Source organism: Dasypus novemcinctus, chromosome 2 (assembly GCF_030445035.2).
Source record: "Dasypus novemcinctus isolate mDasNov1 chromosome 2, mDasNov1.1.hap2, whole genome shotgun sequence".
Lineage (NCBI taxonomy): Eukaryota > Metazoa > Chordata > Mammalia > Cingulata > Dasypodidae > Dasypus > Dasypus novemcinctus.
In genome coordinates this window covers 171,603,542-171,625,997 of record NC_080674.1, presented here as the reverse complement: position 1 = coordinate 171,625,997, position 22,456 = coordinate 171,603,542, and the positions used below count along the sequence as shown (strand labels likewise).

At 38.0% G+C, this 22,456-nt stretch overlaps 1 protein-coding gene across 12 annotated transcripts in view; it reads left to right on the top strand.

Moving 5' to 3' along the window:
* Positions 1-22,456, top strand: part of GABRB2 (gamma-aminobutyric acid type A receptor subunit beta2) — a 282,363-nt gene that overhangs the window by 115,157 nt on the left and 144,750 nt on the right. For all 12 annotated transcript variants that reach the window (XM_058281805.2, XM_058281797.2, XM_058281772.2 and 9 more), the window contains one exon: positions 5,203-5,423. In XM_058281805.2, the coding sequence (XP_058137788.1) occupies positions 5,203-5,423 (221 nt within the window). The remainder of the gene's footprint in view (positions 1-5,202; positions 5,424-22,456) is intronic.

The window sequence follows — 22,456 nt, the reverse complement described above, 5'->3', positions numbered from 1 at the left end:
GAAGTCACAATGTGCAATGCAGAAGAGGTACTTGCTCTACACTGTAAGTCTTACTATGGTATGTTTAAGTGATCATTTCTATGTCATTTTTTTATGTCTTCTCTCTCATGTGGGAGTAAACCTAATAGTTTTTAGTGGTAGAAATCATTTGACACCCTAATCTTAAGAATTCAGTCCTCTTATGTCATATTAAAAGAAAAAAATTCCAGACAGAACAAAATAATTTTTCTAAACTGCCTACATGTAAAAAATTATCACAGAATGACAATAAAAGATATGAATGAGCTAGGTTGAATGAACAATCATGAAGGCTTATTTACATAAGACTTGTATTTATATTAAAGTCAACTTGAACTCAGAGTTCCTAAATCACAGATTTTACTGCCTTGAAAACTTTAGTCGCGGTTTACAAAAGCTGGAAGCACTGATTATAACCTCAAGACCTCTACCTTGATCTAAAGTAAGTTAAAGAAAAGTAATAAATGGTAGTGTATGATACGCAGTTGTTCATTCAGCAAGGGAGAATTGAGATGAAGTTAAAAAAACCTGATAGTGGGATGTGGACGAAGCTCAAGCAGTTAGGTGCCCACCTACCACCTGGGAGATCCTGGGTTCAGTTCCCAGTACCTCCTAAAGAAGATAAACAAGACAGTGATCTGACACAAGATGTCTTTATGAGATGATGCAATAAGGAGGCACAACAAGCAGGGAGCAGAGGTGGCCCAAGTGATTGGGTACCTCCCTCCCACATGGGAGGTTCCAGGTTCAGTTCCCAGTGGCTCCTAAAAAGAAGATGAGCAGACAGTGAACAGACACAGAGAGCAGACAATGAGCAGACACCAAGAGCAGACAGTGAACAGACACAAAGAGCAGACAGTGAGTGCAGTGAGGATGGGTGGAGACATAAATGAATAAATTTAGATTTTTTAAAATAAATAAGTAACCTGATAGTTGAGCGGGTTTTCTCAGAAAACAAAATACTTGATTTTGGAGATAAAGTTATTTATATATATATCTCTAAAACCTCAACAAACATAATTAATTAAAGCTCAAGCTTATAAGGCAGTATCAGTAACTTTCAAAGCTTAGAAAATGTAATTCTAATAGTGAAACCAAATTAAACAATCTTTACTCTATCACTGATTAAAATAAACTCTAAGCCTTCATTGTTATAAAAGAAACTCCTAGGTCACTTTATATCCTCAGATGGCAGATTCTCCCCAAAGAGAAATGATAGGGGAAAAGATATGATTAAATGTATAATTTTTCCTACATACATAGCCATGCTGTGAATGAAGAAAGGAAATGCTCCATATATTAGAAATGGTGAAGTCTCCATAGAAGAAAAGAGCACATGGGAAACCACAGGGATAAATAAAATGTAGCAGGAAGGTTGAAGGTTCATTGGTGGGTAGCAATCAAATGCAACCAGTAGGCTTACAACCAGGCATGCTGCACAATCCACCCAAAACAAAAGGCAATGGCTGGACGCTGAAACACCTGTGGCCTCACCAATGCCACTACTATGTGAAATTAATAGGTAGAAAATGGGAAGTGATCCTCAGGAAGATATTTCTCATTATTTAATATAAAACATCTTAACTGGGTTATGTTGGCATTTGATTGTTTGGGTTTGTTTTATTACGTATTGTCAACTGTGTAAATTCATTGATTCAGGCTGTGGTGAATTTTGAATGAGGAGAAGTAGGGACCTGGACAACACATACAAGACAAAAGCACAATGGTTATAGAAAGTAGCTTAATAATGTTATTGGTTTGCCTAGTCTTAAAATATATCCCCCAAGATATTTATTAATTACAAAGACAGAAGAGTAACTTCCGGTGAAGAAGCCAGGCAGATTTTAAAGACAGACATACTAGCAGCAGGTACCTCCTGATATGATAGAAACAATATTACTTAAGTGATATTTTGGCTCAAAGTGCATAAACTCAATCCCAACCAAATCAGAAAAACTCAAAAGGAAAGACATGCTACAAAATAACTGCCTAATTCTCTTCAAACATGCTAAGGTTATCAAATCAAGGAAAAACTGAGCAACTGTTACAGATAGAAGGAGACTAAGGAGCATAACAGCCATATTTAAGGTGGGATCTTGGGCTTGATCCTGGAAGAGAAAACTTAGCAAATAAGTGGGTCACATTCTAAGAAGTTCTGTAGTTGAGTTAGTAGAATTATATTCAATGAATTTCCTGGTTTAGTATTGTTCTATGGTTATGCAAGATGTTAACCTGAGGGGAGGCTGGGCAAAAAGTTCATGGAAACTTTCTGTATTATTTTTGTTTTAAAATAAAAAGAGTTAAAATAAATGTAAAAGATAGAAAAATGAGGAGATACATAGGTATGTATCTCCAAATATTCAATAGCAGGAGACAAACACCCAAGCAGAAAAATGTGTCAGAGCCTGAATAGGCAATTCACAACATAATAAAGGGGAAAAAGTTAAGAAACACACACAGAATATTATTGCACACTACATATTTTCTAGAGCATTGGGCCAGAGATAGGAAAGAGCAAAAAGTACTTTTGATGTTTAGCAGACTCTTAAATGGAAAAGAATATCCATTTGATCAGCAGAACTTTTCCTAGAATGGAATTATTTTGTTCCTGGAAATGACCTTGGAAACCTCCTAGTCCAATTACTTTATTCGTAAATGGGGAATTGGGAGCCCAAAACTGATGAGTGGTGATTCTATCAGACCATCCCAACAGGGCCATATATTACATGGCATGCATGGAGGAGATGTACATTGTAACATTACTCCTCTTTTATTTCCTCAGATGTCAAAGCAGCTCTCATTTACCCCAATTTGTAAATTCATGGGGTTTTAGCTGTTCTTTTGTTATTACCTCCATTTTACAAAAGTTGGAAACTGAGGCCCAGAGACTTGTAAGAATTTACCCAATATTATATCACAGGGAGAAGAAAGTTCCAGGATATGAACCTGGGTGTATATTACCCCAGAGATCTTTTTTATAGCAATTTAAAGTTTGTTTTTTTCATTTACATACAGAAAAAATCACTCATTTTGAAATACAGTTCTATGAGATTTGACAAAAGCTTAAGTCATGAAACCGCCATTGCAATAAAGACTCAGAAAAACTCCATCAACCAAAATGTACCCTCCTGCTGGCCCCATCTTGAAAGACAAGGGATCACTGATCTTTTATTCTATGTCCTTAGTTTTACCTTATAAAGAAATTATATAAATGGAATCCTATAGTATGCATCTTTTAAATCTAACTTCTTTCATTTAATTTACTGTGCTTGAAAATCATTGATATTGTTGCATATATATTGGCAGTTCATTCTTTCAGCTATTACTGTGTAGTGTCCCACTGCATGGATGCACCACAGTCTGTTTATCCCCTCATCAGCTGAAAGGCATTCAGATCACTTCTAGTTTCAACAATCAAGATAGAGCTGCTATAAACCCTAGCACACAAGAGGGAGATTGCTAGGGTCTATGTCAAATCTATGATAACTTTATAAGAAACTATCAAACTGTTTCCCAAAGGGGCTGACCATTTTGTATTCTCATCTGCAGTGTATGAGAGTGCTAGTTGCTCTGCATCTTCACCAGCACTTGGTTTGTCAGTCGTTTTATAATGTTTTATTTTAGCCTGTCTAGTGGGTATGTAGGAGGAACACATGGCCTCTAATTTGCTTTTTTATAATGACTAATGATGTTGAGTTGATGCCCTTATTTGCCATCTGTATATCTTTTTTGGTCAAATGAGGGGGAGAGAGCAATTACAATCTACCCATAGGCCTCTAATGGATAATAAAAACTGTTACATTATATATGTAAATGCGTTGCTTATAATATATAGCTTTTTGTCATTTATAAATTGCATCTGAGTTATACATTTGATTCTTGCAATAATCTTCAGTATAGATCAGGCATGTATTAAAAGGTTCCTTTATAATTAACAGAACAGAAGGACAAAGAATTTATGTAAATTTATACATAATAGAGCTGAGAAATGGTAGAGCTTGAACTTCAAGACCAGGGCTCTCTTGATGACATCCCTACTTTTTCTTAAAAGCAAAGAGCCCAGTCTGATATCTAGATCCATAATCCTGGGATTAAAATTCTTATGATTTAATCACTGAATTAACATTTTTTAATATAATTGGTAAGATAGATCAGTTTCAGTGTAAATGTTACCTCCCCTGGGAAGCCTACCTTGTTTAGCCAGGCTGCTTAGCATTCTTCTATACAAACTCTTTTAATTACTACCATAATAAATTAACCTCTGTATAACATTTGTATTCCTTACTAAACTATAACTTCATGAAGCTAATTTTCTTTACTCTTCTATTTTATCTGCCCTTTTGTATCACTGGACTCTAGCCAGGAGGGTCAATTTACTGTTCTTCAAACATGCCAAGCTCACTCCTACTTCAGGACCTTTGCAATAGAATTCCCTCTGCTTGGGATGTCCTTCATCTGCTATTCAATGGTCTGGGCTCCTTATCTAGTCCCAGCACAACTGCTCACGCCTTAGAGAGACTTTTGGTCACCATTCTAGCCTAATATTTCCTATCTGGTGGCTATTTCCTTCATAGAATATAGCATTATTTGATGTCGTTTTGTTCATTTATTTGTGCTTTGTTTTTAAATTCCTGAGAGCAGCCATATAATTTAATTTACTTACCACTTCTGTCCCAGGATCGAAATAGTGCTTGCCATGAACTAAAAATAGAATAAACTAATGGAGAAGAATGAATGAATAAAATGATTTGATGTGCTAGCTTGTTGCTTTTTTTTTAATACACATGAAACAGATGGATAACTATTTTGTTGTAATCATGTTAATGCCCCACCTAAACAAACAAACCCTATTTACCTCACTTTGGGAAACAGCATTATTTGTTGAATAATGATTCCTTAACATCTGTCTTCCTGGGTGATGTATAATAAACTCTGTGAGGGTATGCTCTCTTCACTCCTGAATTCACAGTGCCTTCCATGATGCCAGGCTCATTGTATTGTAGCCATTCAGTAAGAATGGACAGAATAAATAAATAATTGTCATATGGATAGTATATATTTATAGTGTGTGGCCATATATTCTTTTCTTTTCATATCAATACTGAGATACCTGCTAATCTCTCAAGACCATTATATTTTTGGACTATAATATGAAATAATGTATTTTTCTTCTTGCATTTACAGGATTATACCTTGACAATGTACTTTCAGCAGGCCTGGAGAGATAAGAGGCTGTCTTATAATGTAATACCTTTAAACCTGACTCTGGACAACAGAGTGGCGGACCAGCTCTGGGTGCCCGATACCTATTTCCTGAATGATAAGAAGTCATTTGTGCATGGAGTGACCGTCAAGAACCGCATGATCCGTCTGCATCCAGATGGGACGGTCCTTTATGGCCTCAGGTCTGTAGCATCCACTTCCGAGTTGAACTTTTCCTAAAGAAATAGTTAATTGCTTTTTATTGGAGGGGAACATTGTGCTATTTTCCTTATCCCTGCTTTATTTTGCTGATATACAGTTAAACATAAATATCTTAGGTTAGCATTGCTTACAAAGGGGTTTAGCCCCAGCTAACACTAGGTTTTTCTGAATCATCTGCCAGTATCAGTTGCTGATCTTAAAACTGCTCTCTTTAAGGGTTTTGAATAAATAATATCAAGATAGCTGAGATGCAGAGCTTCTTTAAAATAGAAAAAAAATGAATGCCAAATAATGGTTTGAACATGGCAGCTGCTCTGTTTTATAAATTTCTTCTGGGCTGTCTGAGTTGGGTCATGGCCTTCTGAAGAAGGAGCAGTTGGATGTGCACATAAGTAAAGTAGTTATCTCATGTATGGTGGATTTACATTATTAAACGCACCTCTTGCATCAGAAAAGAATTTTGATACCCTATTATTTTCTTGATAACAAATTATAAAATAGTTTTTTCTTTCAAAGTATAGTCTGTGTGAAAAGCAATAGATGGTTTCCATTTTTAAAAGGAGAAAAAGATATCTCTGATACTCTGAAAATATTACAATATAAGGGCTCCTCTGCCATATAGGGGAAGAAATTTTAAATTTTGAAATTTTCAATTCCTCTGGTATATGAGATTGTATTAGTCAGCCAAAGGGGTGCTGATGCAAAATACCAGAAATTGGTTGGTTTTTAAAAAGGGTATTGATTTGGGGTAGGAGCTTACAGATACCAGGCCATGAAGCGTAAGTTACTTCCCTCACCAAAGTCTATTTTCATGTGTTGGAGCAAGATGGCTGCCAGGATCTGGGAGGATTCAGGCTTCCTGGGTTCCTCTGGGCTCAGCTCCTGTTTTCTCTACCTGGTCAGCTCTAGACTATGAGGCTCTCTAGGCTTTGCTTCCCTCTACAAGATTAGCTATAGCCTATCAGGCAAATGGCTCTGTCTCTCTCCCTGGGGCTCCAGTTTCAGCATCAAAGTCCAACATCAAAACTCCAGCATTAAAAGCCCTCAACATTGTCCTTTGCCATGCCTTTTATCGTGAGTCCCCACCCACCAGTAGGGGACTCAATGCACTAGTCATGATTTAATCATGCTCAAGTATAGACCAGTTTACAAACATAATCCAATATCTATTTTTGGAATTCATAACTATATCAAACTGCTACACTCTATTCTCTGAATTCCAAAAAGGGATTAAAATATTCGGAAAAAACTTAAATCAGTAACAATGCAAGTACTAAATCATATCAAAATCGATTTAAAGAAATACAGTTTGTCTTGGGGCAAAGTCCTGTTTGCTACAGAACTCTGAAACTTCCGAAACAATTTATCTCTTTCCAATATGCAAATGGACATACAAAGGATAAACATTTTCATTGCAATAAGGATAAACTGGGAGGGAAACATGAGATATGGGTCCAGAACAGTTCGGTAAACCTGCAGAGCACCCTCCATTCAATTTCAGTCTGAGAGTCATTCTTAAGATGATGGTTTCTTCTCCTTTGTGCCTTATGGAACCCACCTTTTCCCCATGCTTGCCCAATGGCCATTTTCTTGGTTTCACCCTGATTAAGAATCTGGGTGTCGACCAAGCTGCAGACCTCACCCTCCAAGAGTATTGGGGTGATTGCCACACCTTACCCAATCTTTAGGTTAGAGTCTTAACCCCCCAGTACAGTGATGTGAAGACAACATTCCCCCTAACCTTTGGCAAACAGGCTCAACCCTCTCAAAGCAATGAGTTGACCACCTGGCCTTCCCTAATCCATGGGAGACAGGTCCACCCCTCTCAGACCTGTGGGGTGCTGACCTTAACCACCCTAATCCTTGGGGAATGTGCTCCACCCTTTCTGTACCCTGGGGCTGCAAAACTCTCCCAGAACATTGGGCAGAAACATACACCCTCTTCAACTGCTGAGGCAAACTCACCTTCTCACCTATATACATAGGTGGGGTTCCTCTCTTGACCCAAGGTGATGTCTTAATTCCAGATCTTAGCTTCCATGCTTTTCCTCTTGAAATCATTTCCCCTTAAATCTCTTCTTTCCATGTCCCTTTTATTGTAGGCTGACAGAGGTTTTGGTCTTGCAGCTCTCTCAAAAACCCTATTGGTTTAGCATGCAGGAAACAGGGATCCACACCATCAGACAGTAAGACTTTCTGCAAGTCTTTCCAACATAACTGCTTCTTCAATCCTGATTTACAAGTTTCAAGTTTAGTTAAGTCCTCCAGTGAGGCATTTTCATCTGGGAGCTTGGATTCTAGAGGCTTGGAATTTCCAGAATCAGTTTCTGTTTTCTTTGCACCTGACAGTTCAGTCCTCAGCATATCTCTCTCATCTAGCATTTTACTATAAGCTGCAAGCAGAAGCCAAGCCTCATTCTCCAGGTTTGCTTTGGAAATTTCTTCAGCTAAATGCTCAGGCTCACCATTTTCAAATTCTGCCCTCCATAAAACACCAGGAGTTAATCTTGCTAAGTTCTCTGCAACTTTAAAACACAGATTGCCTTTCCTCCAGCTTCCAATAATAGATTCATCATTTACTTCTAAGGCATCATAAAAAATGTTTTTAGCATCCATATTGCTATCAACAGTCTCTTCAAAGCACAGTAGGTCTTTTTGTCCTTGCATCTCAAAATTCCTCAAAAAAATAACCCTTACCCATTTATAAAACTGTTCCAGCATTTAGGTAATTGCAAAAGCATTCTCCATTCCTGGTATCAAATTCTGTATTAGTCAACCAAAGGGGTGCTGATGCAAAATACCAGAAATTGGTTGGTTTTTATAAAGGGCATTTATTTGAGGTAGGAACTTACAGATACCAGGCCATAAAGCATAAGTTATTTCCCTCATCAAAGTCTATTTTCACATGTTGGAGCAAGATGGCTGCCAACATCTGCGAGTGTTCAGGCTTCCTGGGTTCCTGGGTAGAATATGAGGCTCTCTATGCTTTGCCTGTCCACAAGGTAAGCTGTAGACTATCAGGCAAAGGGCTCTGTCTCTCTCCCTGGGCCTCTAGCTTCAGTATCAAACTCCAACATCAAAACTCCAACATTAGAAGCCCTCAACTCTGTCCTTTGCCATGCCATTTATCAGTGAGTCTCCACCCACTGAGGGGTGGGGACTCAATGCCCTAATGATGTGGCTCAGTCAAAGCCCTCCTAATCATAATTTAATCATGCCCATGTACAGGCCAGATTACAAACATAATCTAATATCTATTTTTGGAATTCATAACCATTTCAACTGCTATAGAGATTATGCATAAATATGTGATTATTGTAACATAATAATTATAATAGCCACAAAAATATTTATTTATTAAACATCTTTTAAGGGTTAAACAGTTGTTAATTGTTTTCCATGCATTATGAGAGTTAATCTTTACAACTACCCTATAAGTTAGGAATAGGTAAATACAAGGTAAATACAAGACATTGAGCTGGTTGCATTTTGTTCACTAGATCAATTAATCTTCACAGAAATCATGAGAAATCACCCTGCTTCTCTGAGATATCCACCTGCATGGCAGAGAATGTGCCAAATTCTTCTTTGTATACCCAGCACTGGCAAAGCACCTATACTGTAAATAGCAACCTGCTAAAAGCTTGTTAACATAAGCAGAGTTGTGTGGATGAGAAAATCAATATTCAAATAAGCAGACCTTGTTATTTAGAAGGAAAGCAAGGAACAATATAGATGATAAATTGGCTTCTTTATATCATTTGTCATTAATCAGACAAAAGAAAGTGATAGCTATTCATTTTTATCATTAAGACCAATTTGCCATCATGGCTGTGTCATGAACGCATGGGAGTAGCAAAACATTGCCCTCCAACTCCCACTTTCAACAAAGGACTGCTGACAAAATGTGAATGTTCCTGAACACATCTGACATGCATAAAATTAACACTCCTGGACAGAGTAGGCTCATGAATTGCAATTGTTCTCTCAGTTGTATTGTTAATTCTGCATATGAAATGGAAAGGAAGGTTTCCATGAAACTTATAAATGTTCATTCCCCGTTTTTTCTGATAAAGAGTAGAACAGTTTTCACTTAGCTGGAAATGTAATACAGACGAGACAGTCCCTAATGAACTCCATGAGGTTCATTTGCAGTGAATAAGTGAAAGGAATGCAATTAAAATGAGCATTTCCTAAGTTGATTCAGTTCTACTTACCTTTGTCTTCCCAATTTTCTACTGTGGACAGTCTAGTAAGAAATTTATCTTGTGTCTCTATTCAGATAGTGGCTACTGTGAAACAGCACTTAAAATAGTCTTGGTATTGATATCAGTAGCTATTACTCATTAAGGGACTTATCATGTACTTGTCACTTTACTAGAAACTTTGCTTATATTATCTTTTTAAATAAACAGTACCCAAATAAGTGGTTACTGTTATTTTTTCCATCTTACATGAAGAAACTAAGGCTTGGAAATGCTAAGGAAATTTGCACAAAGTTGTCCAAACACAGAGACTTTTCTCTTTACCATCTTTCAGTCCTGCTCCTTAATTCCTGGCAAGATGGGAATAAAGAACAGGAACCACCCAAGCACACACAGACAAAAAGAAAAACAAAAATTAGGTGGAAATAGCTTCACTGGAGCCAAGGATATGGACTTTGTTCTTGACTGATAAAATATGTCTTACAGGACAACAGACCTGTGCCTTCCATGAGCGGTGTGTGTTTAGGCCCCTGAGGTTCATGCTGGCCCCAGTTAACTAAGAGTTGGCTTTTTCTGCATGGAGTTCTGGGACCTGGGCAAGATAGTGTTAAAGTACTTGGTTGTGACAAAGTTTGTCAGCCTGAGTAAAACAAGTTGAAAGACAACTGTGAAGATACAGATTCGGGAGGCTTGGACAGAGAAAGCTCTAAATAACAAGGCACTGACCAAGAAATTGGGCAGAGCAAGGCTTCTGAGCTGAATGTCATATGCGAAAGCAAAGGGCTTAAACTCTGTTCCCATTCAGAGCCACAAGGATGGTGGAAGGGTCTGCCCACAGGATCCAGGAAAGCTTCTTTTTCAGTTTTGATTAAACTTTCAGATATGAAAACATCATAAAGATAGAGAACGCAGTATGACAAAATGTAAATGTTTGTTCATTTCAATGGTGGATGTAGATGTTCATTGTGTTATCCTTCCAAATTATCTTACATACTAAAGTTTTTGTAATAATACTTACAGAACATAGAAAATCTCTGGTTCTACTATGTGGGAAATATCACTCCAGCTTTAAAAGGCTTGCAGCCACCGTATAAGATTTCTGATCTCTTGGGGGTAGCAAATCATCTATATGTGACATCTGCTTTCCGTAGCTATGTCTGAAAATGTGTCACCTCATCTCAGAGGATATGTGGTTTAGTCGATGGGATCCATGACCACAGTCAGCCAGGTGAAGGCATAACTCAGAGAAGAGTGGTCAAAATTCTTCAGCAAAACTTTGATAACCTCCTTGTGAAATCATTCTGCTGCAAGGCTCTGCCCCTTGCTTCTGACTCTACACAACAAGAGCTCTGAGTCTTGTCATGTTCAGGTATTGTGCTTGGATAGCAAGAGTTTCAGGGATAGCACAACAGCTGCTTAGCAAGGTTGCATTACCACATGATAGATAGATAGATAGATAGATAGATAGATAGATAGATAGATAGATAGATAGATAGATAAATGATGAATTAGATGATATCAGTTTTTTACAGTGCAGTTATCCTGTGGATCTATGATTGATTAATATGTACAAATGTATCATCTAAAATCAGATAGAAAATGAAGTTATACATTTGGAGTGGCACAATAAGTAACAGATTGTAAGTGCTCAATGTTAGTTAATATGTAATTAATAAATGAGTACATGGATGGGTGGGAAATTATAGAATTTTACCCCTGGTATCATTTTTTGTTCTGTGAAGATGTTGGGTCATTTGTCTGAAACAAGAATAGTGGAGGTGAGAGAATGGATTCAAGAGAGTGTGGAAGGTCCAGGCAAGGGATGGAATAGAGTGGAAAAGGGAACTACTAAAGAAAAGTTAAATTTCCAAAGTGTTGAAAATGCTAACTTATGGTGGAGCCAATTTTCACCAGCTATCATATATAGCAGCCTGAGATGGGGAGTGAGGAAATAAGATGCCTGTTTGGAGACCTGGGTGTTCATGGCAGCCTTTAAAAGCTGCCCTGTAGCCCCAAGCCCCGGACCTCATGGAGCATGCACACAGTAATTTTCATTGACTCAAGTGTTGCATGGCCCCTCCCCAACTAAGTGACATTTGCGGCTAATGAATAATAAAACCCTGGGGTAGAGATTCTCACCATCACTTTTGGCCATGGCTGATAGCTCAATTATTCAATTTGATCAAAAATTCAAATACCTCCTGACTTTTAATATACTATTTAGGAACTGCTGTCAAGAGATATTGCCAGATGTGAAGAAGAACATTTTCTTGGGAGTAAACCAGTTGTAGAGGTAGTGACAAAAGTCTTTTCAGTTGATTAAGCACCACAAGTAATTTATAAAGCAAGTATTTCAAACAGATTAACTGTACTTTATTCCAAAATAGCATTCTTCAATCAAATTATTTCCAAAACTTCAAGGAAAACTAACAGAAAATATGGTTTCTATTAATGAACCCAGTTAAAGCACTAGCAGGTAAAAATCAAGTTGAATCTGGTGTTGATATAATAATCCTAAAGGATGTTATGTAAGTATAATTCAGACTATTTACTTGAAATAGAATATATCAATTAGATTCCAAAGGCTAGTGAGTATAATTAAACCAAATAGGAAATTGGGAGATTTGCATTATAGTCTAACAAGTAATGGTTCTTAGAACTACTCATCTAAATGATTTCTAAATGCTCATTCTAACTCCAAAAATCCCATAATCCTGTGATTTTTCCTAATGTATGGCATATATCTTTTTAGGAGACCCACTTCATTACACTTGCAGCAATATTGAATATGCTATTACACCGCTCTAGCAATTGCATATATCTCTTGAAAAACAATCTTCTGATTCATTAGAAACCAAAGCAAATTATATTCAGGTATACAAAAGTGCAACAAACCAGAATTATAATTTTTTTTTAGTTTTTTTATTTTATTTATTTATTTATCTCCTCCCTGCCCCCCAACCCCCCCCCATTGTCTGTTCTCTGTGTCCATTTGCTGCGTGTTCTTTGTCCGCTTCTGTTGTTGTCAGCGGCACGGGAATCTGTGTTTCTTTTTATTTGTTGCTTCATCTTGTTGTGTCAGCTCTCCGTGTGTGCGGCACCATTCCTGGGCAGGCTGCACTTTCTTTCGTACTGGGTGTCTCTCTTTATGGGGTGCACATTCTTTGTGCGTGGGGCTCCCCTATGTGGGGACACCCCTACATAGCATGGTACTCCTTGCGGGCATCAGCACTGGGCATGGGCCAGCTCCACATAGGTCAAGGAGGCCTGGGGTTTGAACTGCGGACCTCCCATGTGGTAGACGGATGCCCTAACCACTGGACCAAGTCCATCGCCTCTGTGTTTCTTTTTGTTGCATCATCTTGCTGTGTCAGCTCTCCATGTGTGCAGCACCATTCCTGGGCAGGCTGCACTTTCTTTCGCGCTGGACAGCTCTCCTTATGGGGCACACTCCCTGTGCATGGGGCTCCCCTACGCGGGGGACATCCCTGCGTGGCACGGCACTCCTTGCACGCATTAGCACTGCGCATGGGCCAGCTCTATACGGGTCAAGGAGTCCCGGGGTTTGAACTGCAGACCTGGACCTCCCATGTGGTAAGCAGATGCCCTAACCACTGGGCCAAGTCCGCTTTCCCAGAATTATAAATTGACGATAACTTTTGTGAACATCACAATGTATATTTTATATACATTAGAAACTGAATCTGAGTTGGACTGCATATTATTTATGCCAAGTTCATTAATACTACATCATAAACATTGTTCTACATTATTTAAAACTCTGCAACAATTTAAATGAAAGAAAAACATCTTCTTACAAGAGTGATACATACTTGTTATCAAACATGTAGAAAATATGGTTATGAAAATAAAAATCCTACCACACAGAGATAAATCTACCATCTTATCAGTACTTTGCTTTGTACTCTTCCATGTCTTTCTGTTATAAAAATGGATTCATATGGTGCATGCTGTTTTGTGAACCATCATTTCTTCAACAATAAATGTACTATAAACATGTTTACCATGTCAATAAAACTCCCATCACCATAATTCTTTAACCATTATAGGATGCATTTAGGATATATTTCTTTATCTAGTATGGTTTATAGTTTTGACATGAGGTGAAATATGTGGTGTTGCTATAAAATGCAGAACTATTATTTAAAGCTTACTTATTTTAATCACAAACTGGCAAAGCTATCTACAACACTACTTGTAATCTTACAGTTGTGCTATTGTACTTTGTAGGGTTGAATAAATGGCTCAGATGTACTGAAGCTGATTTTATTAGGACAGTGCTAGTGAAGGAATGGCTTTCTTATTCTATCAGGAGTAGCTGACCCATCTGAAAATAGCTGCTTGTCTTTTGTTGTAAATTGGGGAGGCCTTGGATTCCTATGCCATTATACCTCCCATATGTAACATTTGATCAGACACATGTCACTTCTGATTAAAGGGTCACATTCTTAAAGCCAGATTCAGCAGGAAGCAGAAGGCAATTCTGACACCTCCTGCTACGTATGTTCTGTCATCGGGAAATGGCAAAGGATAATGTTAGCCTGTAATGAATTTAAACAGGAAGGGTTTTATTAATTTTATCTTATTCCTCTGCCTTAAAATTTTACCACAGGATATTGGGCAAGTGAATCTCTGAGAGCCGTCACACATGAAATATGGCTTATCAAATATTAATATGATATCAGTTTTAACATGCATCCCACTTAATTCATTTTCATAGAGATATTGAGTGAATGTATTTTATCAAGCAGAACAACAAAGATTTCATTAAGAAATTCGGTCCTCCTGGCCAGAGGATGAGATTCTACTCTCTAGATTTTCCCAGCCTACGAAGTAAGAGAAGTCACCTCATCCATTTCTACCACCATGGGAAAAGATGCATAAAATAGAGTATTATAGGATACCTCCTCTTTAAGGAGCTGCAATTGATTTTTCAAAGAAGTTTCTTTCCTATCATTTTTTATCCCCATAAGATAAAAGTATTTAGATAAATACAAAATTATTTAGAAGTAATTTCTGACACCTCCAAGTTCATCCCCTAAAGGGCACTCAGGTTGAGAAATGATTGTGCTTGCGCTCACACAGTTAACCACAGAACACAGGCTACACCCTCAACCCTGAGCTGCTACTCCAGGGTTTGCTGCTGCTGCTGCCCACTGCGGCTTGCGGAGTTGTTTAATGGGTTACATGGCAGCAGCATCTGCCTGACCTTAGCAAATAATTCAAACCACAATCAATATTAGTAGAACCAGAATCACGCCGTGCCTCAGACCTTAGAAATGGAGTTGGTGTGTTCTTAGCAACTGTAGGAAATAATTCAGGAATTTTTGTTTTGTTTTCCTGCAATATTCCACTGTATTTTTAAGATAAAAACCTTTAAAGAGGAAAAGAAAGTTTGTTCATCTCCTTTCTTCTCAAATAGTGCTGATTCATCATGTCCCAGTAATTGAAGGGTCTCCTTCCTGCTAGCTGGATGGGTCTCTAGTTGTTCGCATGTCCACTGATTTCAGTCAACTGATAGGTGGAGATGGCAACTCTGGAAACCAAAGGTGTGAAGGACTGCTGTGGAAAGGATGAGTGGTCTGAGGCTCCAGGGTTTTGAAGGGGGGAGGAAATCCACAGAACTCCCAGTACAGATACGGATCCTCTACTGTAGGCCCAATGAATGAGTACGACGGTGTCATTGAAGTGGACCTTGTCTGCCGAAGGGAGATACATTGAAATCCATTGAGGACACGCTATTCATAGGCTGCTGAATATATCTATCTATAGCATTGCTATACATAGCACATCCAGAGGTGGTATCTGCGTATTCCTGATTTCTTTTGGAGTGAACCCTCTGGGTCATGAGAACACTGTCAGCAAGAAAAGAAGCCAAGATCTTTATTTTCTTTTATTTTGATCAATGCATTTCCCAGTGGATGATTGAAATGAAAAATTTTGCTCCTGTATGTACACACACATTTCCACTTATAGATATATATCCATACACATATGCCCATATCAGTTTGTAAGTGTGTGTTTATGTGTGTGTATGTGAGTGTGTATGTGTGTACACAGCAACACTTTTTCTTCTTCTATTTGATGTACATTAAGACTGAAGAACAGCAGAAGGGACTTCCATAAATCAAACCTTAAAATGATACAGACTGCCCTCAGCATTAATTCAAAGATTAATTTTTCTCCAATCACATCTGGAATATCTTTTCTACCAACTGATTTATTGAAATCAGTGGATTTTGGGGGGAAGTTTTTTGTGTCCACTTAATTGGCAGAGAGACAAGATACAGAGTTAGTCTAGGTAGACGTTGTAGTAAATCATGACAGCTTTAATTAGACAAAGACCTGCTCAAAGCAAATATAAATGGGCACTATTTAATTGAGATTGTTGTAGTAGTGGTACAAGTAGTAAAATTTATTGAGTCATTTCTGTATGTCAAGCTCTGTGCTATTGATTTATCTCATTTATATTAAACAGCCGTATGAAGCAGGCTCATGTTATCTCCATTTTATAGGTGAGGAGACTGAAGCTTTGCAAGAGTATCAGCCTTGCAAGAGAGTCTCGGGGCTCAGGGTTGAACCTCGAGCCTATGACCTTAGTCACTTGCCCATAGTCTGAAAGAATGCATTCTCTCTGTAGGTAGATGAATGTAAACGTTCCTGGAGGAAGCAGACACTGAGAACATTGGTGGAAGGATGTCTTAGTTTGCCAGGCTGCTATGAGGAATAACACATAATGGGTTGTCTTATACAGCAGGAATTTATTAGCTCACTAAATGGATGGGAATTTTCATCTCATCCTTGTCTCTCTATTCTTAGAGGTTACAAATAAAACAAGACTTCCCTTTGGAAACTAAACAAATGCAATAGGTTAAGGACTCAAATCCCATTCACCATTTTAAGAAATGCTTAAGCTATTTCCCTTTTCAGAGGCAGCTCATTATCTACACTCTTATGGACAGAATTAAAGGCAACAAAATGCTAAATGGCCATAAATCCTTGGAGGGAGATACTAATTCTGTGTTGAATTGTTCCCACTAGCCATAATGGATAAAAATAATTAGATCTTTATGCATTATCAGCTGTAATAGTCTGATAACTAAGGGGAACTACTAAAAAGACCAGGATTAAAAACAAAGCTGCTTTCGGCATCAAAATTACAGGGGACATCTGTGCATTTTATTTCACTGCATAGTGAATCCAAAAAATACAATAAACTCAGACTGACTTGCTTGAAGTTCTTGCTCTATCACTGAGTAGCTGAGCTCCATTATTCTGAACTTCACTTCCTCATCAGTTTGATTGTACCTACCTCATAGGATTACTGGGAGGATTAAGTGAGTAAATGTGAGTAAGAAGAAAGTGCCTGGCATCTATATTAAAATAATATAACCCTTGTAAAGTGTCCAGCACAGCATAGCTACTCAGTAAATGATAGCTGCTGCTGTGGTTCTGGCATGTACTATGTATCATTTACTTTACATACAAATCATCTTCAAATCACCAATTAATCCCATCCGATACATACTAATATTACACGATTTTTAAAGAGGAAGAAACTGAGGCTTAGACAAGTTCAGTAATTTGTTCAAAGTAGCACAACTTTAACTGTCAGAGCTGGGAATGGAATACAGGTTTGTTAGACTCCAAAGCTTGTGCCCTTTGTGTCATTTTCATGGGTTTAATATAGAGAAATGACTTTAAGGAAATGGACTAGGAGGGGAGAGTGAGGACACAGACATACTTGGAATTTTTACAAAGACTACTAGTTGAATGCAATTATTCATTTTCACTACCTAATATTAGGAATGTGTGTACTGAAAGGAAGCTTGGGAAAGTATCGCTATTATTTTAAAAATAAATTAGAGCAAGTGAATCGCTGAACCTTTAATTCAGTCAAGCACCCATCTACCCAGTCAACTACTGCGCACCTCTTGTTGCCCTAAGGGGAGGGGTGGAGGGTGCAGCTGTGAATAGGCTAGACATAGTCCCTACCTCTGGAGGAGGTTGCACTTGCCGATGGGAAAGGATAAACATATATATTTATATATATGATAAATATGAGGCTTACAAACTGTGAAGGAAATTAAACAGAATGATGTGAGACTCTCCTTTCCTCAGCCAATTTTATTTCCTACTCCCTTAAATTTAGGAGCTGATTCCTGCCCAAGTCCCAAGGCTCACCTCCTTGATGTGGTGCATGGTGCCCAAGGTGGGAGCACCCAGGTACTGGCTGGGAGACCTGTGTGGCCGTCAGCAAAACTCACCCACTGCACTACCTGGGCTGCTGCCTCTGGGGTACTTCCCCGCAGCCCCTCATTGCTCACATAGTAGGCAATGGCGTTGCTCTCAAATACACAATCCATCCTCACCCTCCAATGCTGGAAACCTGCCAGCAGAAAATTTGTGGAGAAATTCAGGAGTGTGGTTGGTTTGGCCAAAATGGAAGTGGAGTGGTGTGGAGAGCATGCAGACCTGAGCCCTGCTGTACTGAGCAGTAATGAGGACCTTAAAGGCCCTCCAGTTTTCCAGGTATGTGGACAGGATCCCAGCCACCACGGTGATTCTGCAGAAAAAGGGGCTCTGCTACCGATTTTAAATTGACTTTACACTTCTTATAATATTGACTCCTCCCTGTCTTCTGTTTCGGACTTTTTCATCGTTCTGGAGATATCCATTAGCTTTGGGTCTTTAAAAACCATGCATTCCTTTTACTTACCTCTGACAACACATTTCTTTTGCCTTTGGAGAGAATTCAGATTATCTGGGGTCAAATCGAACTAGAGGGAAACGTTTATTTGAAGCAGAAAGTCTGACTAGGAAGAGGTATGGAATCCTTTAGAATTTTTTTAAAGAGGTACCAGGGATTGAACCCAAGACCTTATACATGCAAAGCACGCATTCAGCCACTGAGCTGTACCCACTCCCCCTACTTTAGATTGTGTATAGTTACTAAGAACCTTCACAGGCAATGATGCTTGAACTATAGTGTTATCAATTATATATGAATGCATATGTATATATGTATAAATGATTGCATGCCATTTCTCCATCGCACTTCCTATTTTATCAATCCAGCTATCCTACTCTCATCAGTTGATGGAATCTGTTGTTTCTCCAGAGTTTACCTCACATTGGTTTATCAACTTTTTTCTCTCTTTCAATGCAGGTGACTCATGCAAAAAAGCTTTAACCTTTTATCTAAAATAACTTCTAATGTTTTTAAACATACCAAAGTATGCATACCAAAGTAAATTAAGAGGAGTAGAGAAAGAAGCGTAAAATCAAATTAATTGATATTATTTAGAACCGAGGTATAAAAGATTATGTTTTAATGTGGTGAAAAATTATTATTGTTCTACCCACTAGGCAATTCGTGGCATCTTCTCTTTATTAGCAAGGAGAACTAATTAGCAGTGAGTCTGCTTCAGGTGATGTCAATTTTAATAGTTGATAAGAAGGCATTTGGAAATAAGAACAGGATCAGGAAATCCCATAAATTCCCCTTCCCAAATTGTGACTTAAATACAAATAGTATTTGGCCTTGTAAAAATACCCATTGGAATATCTTCTTATGTTACTTTATGATTTGCCATCAGTAAGGTGTTTTAAAAGAAGGTGAAGGTGAAGACAATTATACTGAGGTAGAATTTAGGTGACCCATATTAGTCAGACTTCAACCACAGACTGTGTCAGTGAGAAAAAATACTTCCTAATGAGAGATAAAGCTTTTCAGATACAAGCCTCAGATTATGCATTATGGCTGAACTTGTGAGGATGTTCTCTTTTATTCATGATAATCAAATATTTTATCACTAAAATGCAAATAGTTTCCCATTGCAGGACAGAGGAATCATATTGTTTCTTTAACATGGGACACATCTCAATGTTATTTGGACTGTTTTGTCTATTTCAGAGAATATGTGATCATGAATGTATTTCTTATATGAGCCATGACATTGCTGTGATTTAAAAGGTGTCTGTGAGTATCTGTGTGTGCAAGTACATGTCGGTGTGTTCACTTTTGTATTTTAATAGAGGCAAGGGAGACAGGAGGGAGTGAGGGAATACTGCTTGGATGGGGGAAAGTGGCATTTACATTTTCACGGAATGGCATTTTCTCCAAATTACAGTTTTAACCCATTTGGTTGGAATCATGGTTTGAGTTTTCCTTTGGAAAATTTGATATAAAGAGCACAAGGAGCAGTCCTATGACCAAGTAAAAGAGTCACATGGTGTGATGATGAGAAACATTGTCGCTGCATCAGATGACTGTTTATTCACTAATTTAATATGGGAACTGATTCCATTTTTCACTAGTAGACCAATGTTTTTCGCAAAGAATTAATTCGAGGGATCTGGTTAAGTTCCTGAATCTCCACTGCACTCTGACCAGTCAGCATCTCCTGCTGTTGGGATAAGACTCAGGTCTGGTCCTTCTTGGATGGTAGGTGCAGCCCCCCCTCAAGGAGGAAGAATCTATGTCCACTGCATGGCTGGAGAAGGACCAGACAGTGATGGGCATTGACGGAACGGGGGTAGGGGAGCTACGCAGGAGAGAAAATGAACTTCTCCTAAATTCTAAGCTTAAGAAAAACAATTTTACTCTGCCAGGGCAAGTTTCAAACAATACTGATTGCAGACATTCAAATTACAGAAATTTAAGTTCTGAAATCTCCTGAGATGCTAAATTCAGACTGTGCTTTTAGGTTTCTTGTCTATTATATTTTATTGCATTGACAAAAATCTTAGACATCTTAGTCAAGAAAGAGACTAGATTCCTGGGCTACTTTCCCTTTCTTCATGATTTTGTCATGTTAGATTGACGCTTAAGCTTCTGTTTTTTTCCATCATAAGGGAGGCTCTTGGCTCAATTTCATGTTTTATATTAATTTAAAGTTGTGAAAAACTAAATAACTAGCATTCATTGACGACCTTCTTTAATTTCAACAAGTTACTGTGTCCATGCCAGTTTTCAGTTTCTGTAGACATGGACTGAAAAAGAGTAAATATGTATACAGCCAAACTTACAATAGATCATCACCATAGTAGATGCTGACGGCTAAGATACTTCATGGAGGTGGGCAGCAGGTAATTCTTTATTTCCTGTACTTTCAGCTCTTGCGATGCAGTTTTGTTTAGGAGGATGTCAGGATAAGGGCTTATCAAGGTAGACAGCATTAACTTCAAACCAGGTATTGATCTTGAGTGGATTTCTTTTATGAGCCATGACATCACTGTGCTTTGAAAGGGGGATGTTGTTTGCTTATTTATTTTCCACACTGTTCTGTGGTGAAGAGAACTGGTTGAATGAAGAGGTATTTGAGGACATCAGACTTTTTGGTTTCTCTGGATGGCACCATCTACATGAGCAGATGGGGAAACATGTCACAGGGCTAGAGGGAGACTCCAATATTGAAAAAGAGGAGAGATGTGCAAAGGGAATCTGACTGCAAAGTTGATCAGAATGAGTGTCTGTGGCTAGAAGTCTTTGTGATCTAACCCAGATGATGACCACTAAGTGGCAGCCATCAGTGGAATCCATGGCTCCCCAAAAGGGTTAACTTGCCTAAAGTCACCCAGCTAGTAATGGTCGAGTTAAGTACTGCATCCCGACCTGTTCAACTCCTGAAATTAGAACAATTACTCTGTATTGCTCCTTTCACCTTCATCTTTCTATGAAAATAGCATGACATTATAACTGACAAAAAGCCTTTTTATTTGAACCTACATAAGACATGTAAATGCTTTATATTCTCAGCTATATCTTTTATGTTACAAGGGAAAAATCCCATACATTTACATTCAAGTGATATACTTTGTAGCTCATAGATTTATTCAACCTTGGATACCACTGTCCATATTTTTACAGCATAAATTGTTGACATTGTTACCAAGTATGTGTCCTTACAACGATAGGCCACTGGAAGTTTGAAATTTTTACGTATTCTACCTATTATCCTATTTGGATACATTCAAGGAATTTTACTTTTCTCTCCCACTTTCCTTCCTTCCTCTCTCTCCTTCCCTTGCCCTTCTCCTGCTTTTAATAAGAGTAATAGTTTGCTTTCCTGTTACCTAAATGATACGTGTTCATAATAAAAAATTTGGAAAGTAAAGAATTTTTAAAAATTAAATGTTAAAACAAAAAAAATCCTAATAATTCTATCTTTATGCATAGCTGTTGTTAACAGTTTAGGCAATCTCTGCCATAATGTAAACATTTTTATCCACATTTTACAGGAAAGGAAATTGAGAGAAGAATTAATACTATACCCATTTGTCACAGAGTTGGACATGCTGGACATGCCAGACTGAAATTTAAATCTAGGACTGGTTCCAAATACCAGCTCACTTCTCTCCCAATATGCTCATTCTGTGCCTTTTGGGCCACCATTGTAAATCCAGGAAAACCCTCCTGTTCTATTGCAAATTTTGCTTATTTCCCCAGGCATTCAGTTTCTTGAAAATGACAGTATCACTCACCACATATCCTTTAACAATGAAAGTTAATTTACAAATCTTCTGTCCTGAAATGAATTATAAAAGAAATTTACCTTAATAGCAGTAAGATTTGTAACCCATCCTTACTTATTTCTCATTTTCTCACCTGAATATATTATGTGAGTGGAGAGTAGTTTATTAGTTATTTAATTGGTGGTTATCATTCCTGAATTTTACATTACACTTCACTAGGAACTTGATGGTTATGTGCTGATATCAAAATCTCTTCTTTATCCTTAAATCAATTGTACCTTCCCTAATAGTCTTAAATTGATTTTTAGACA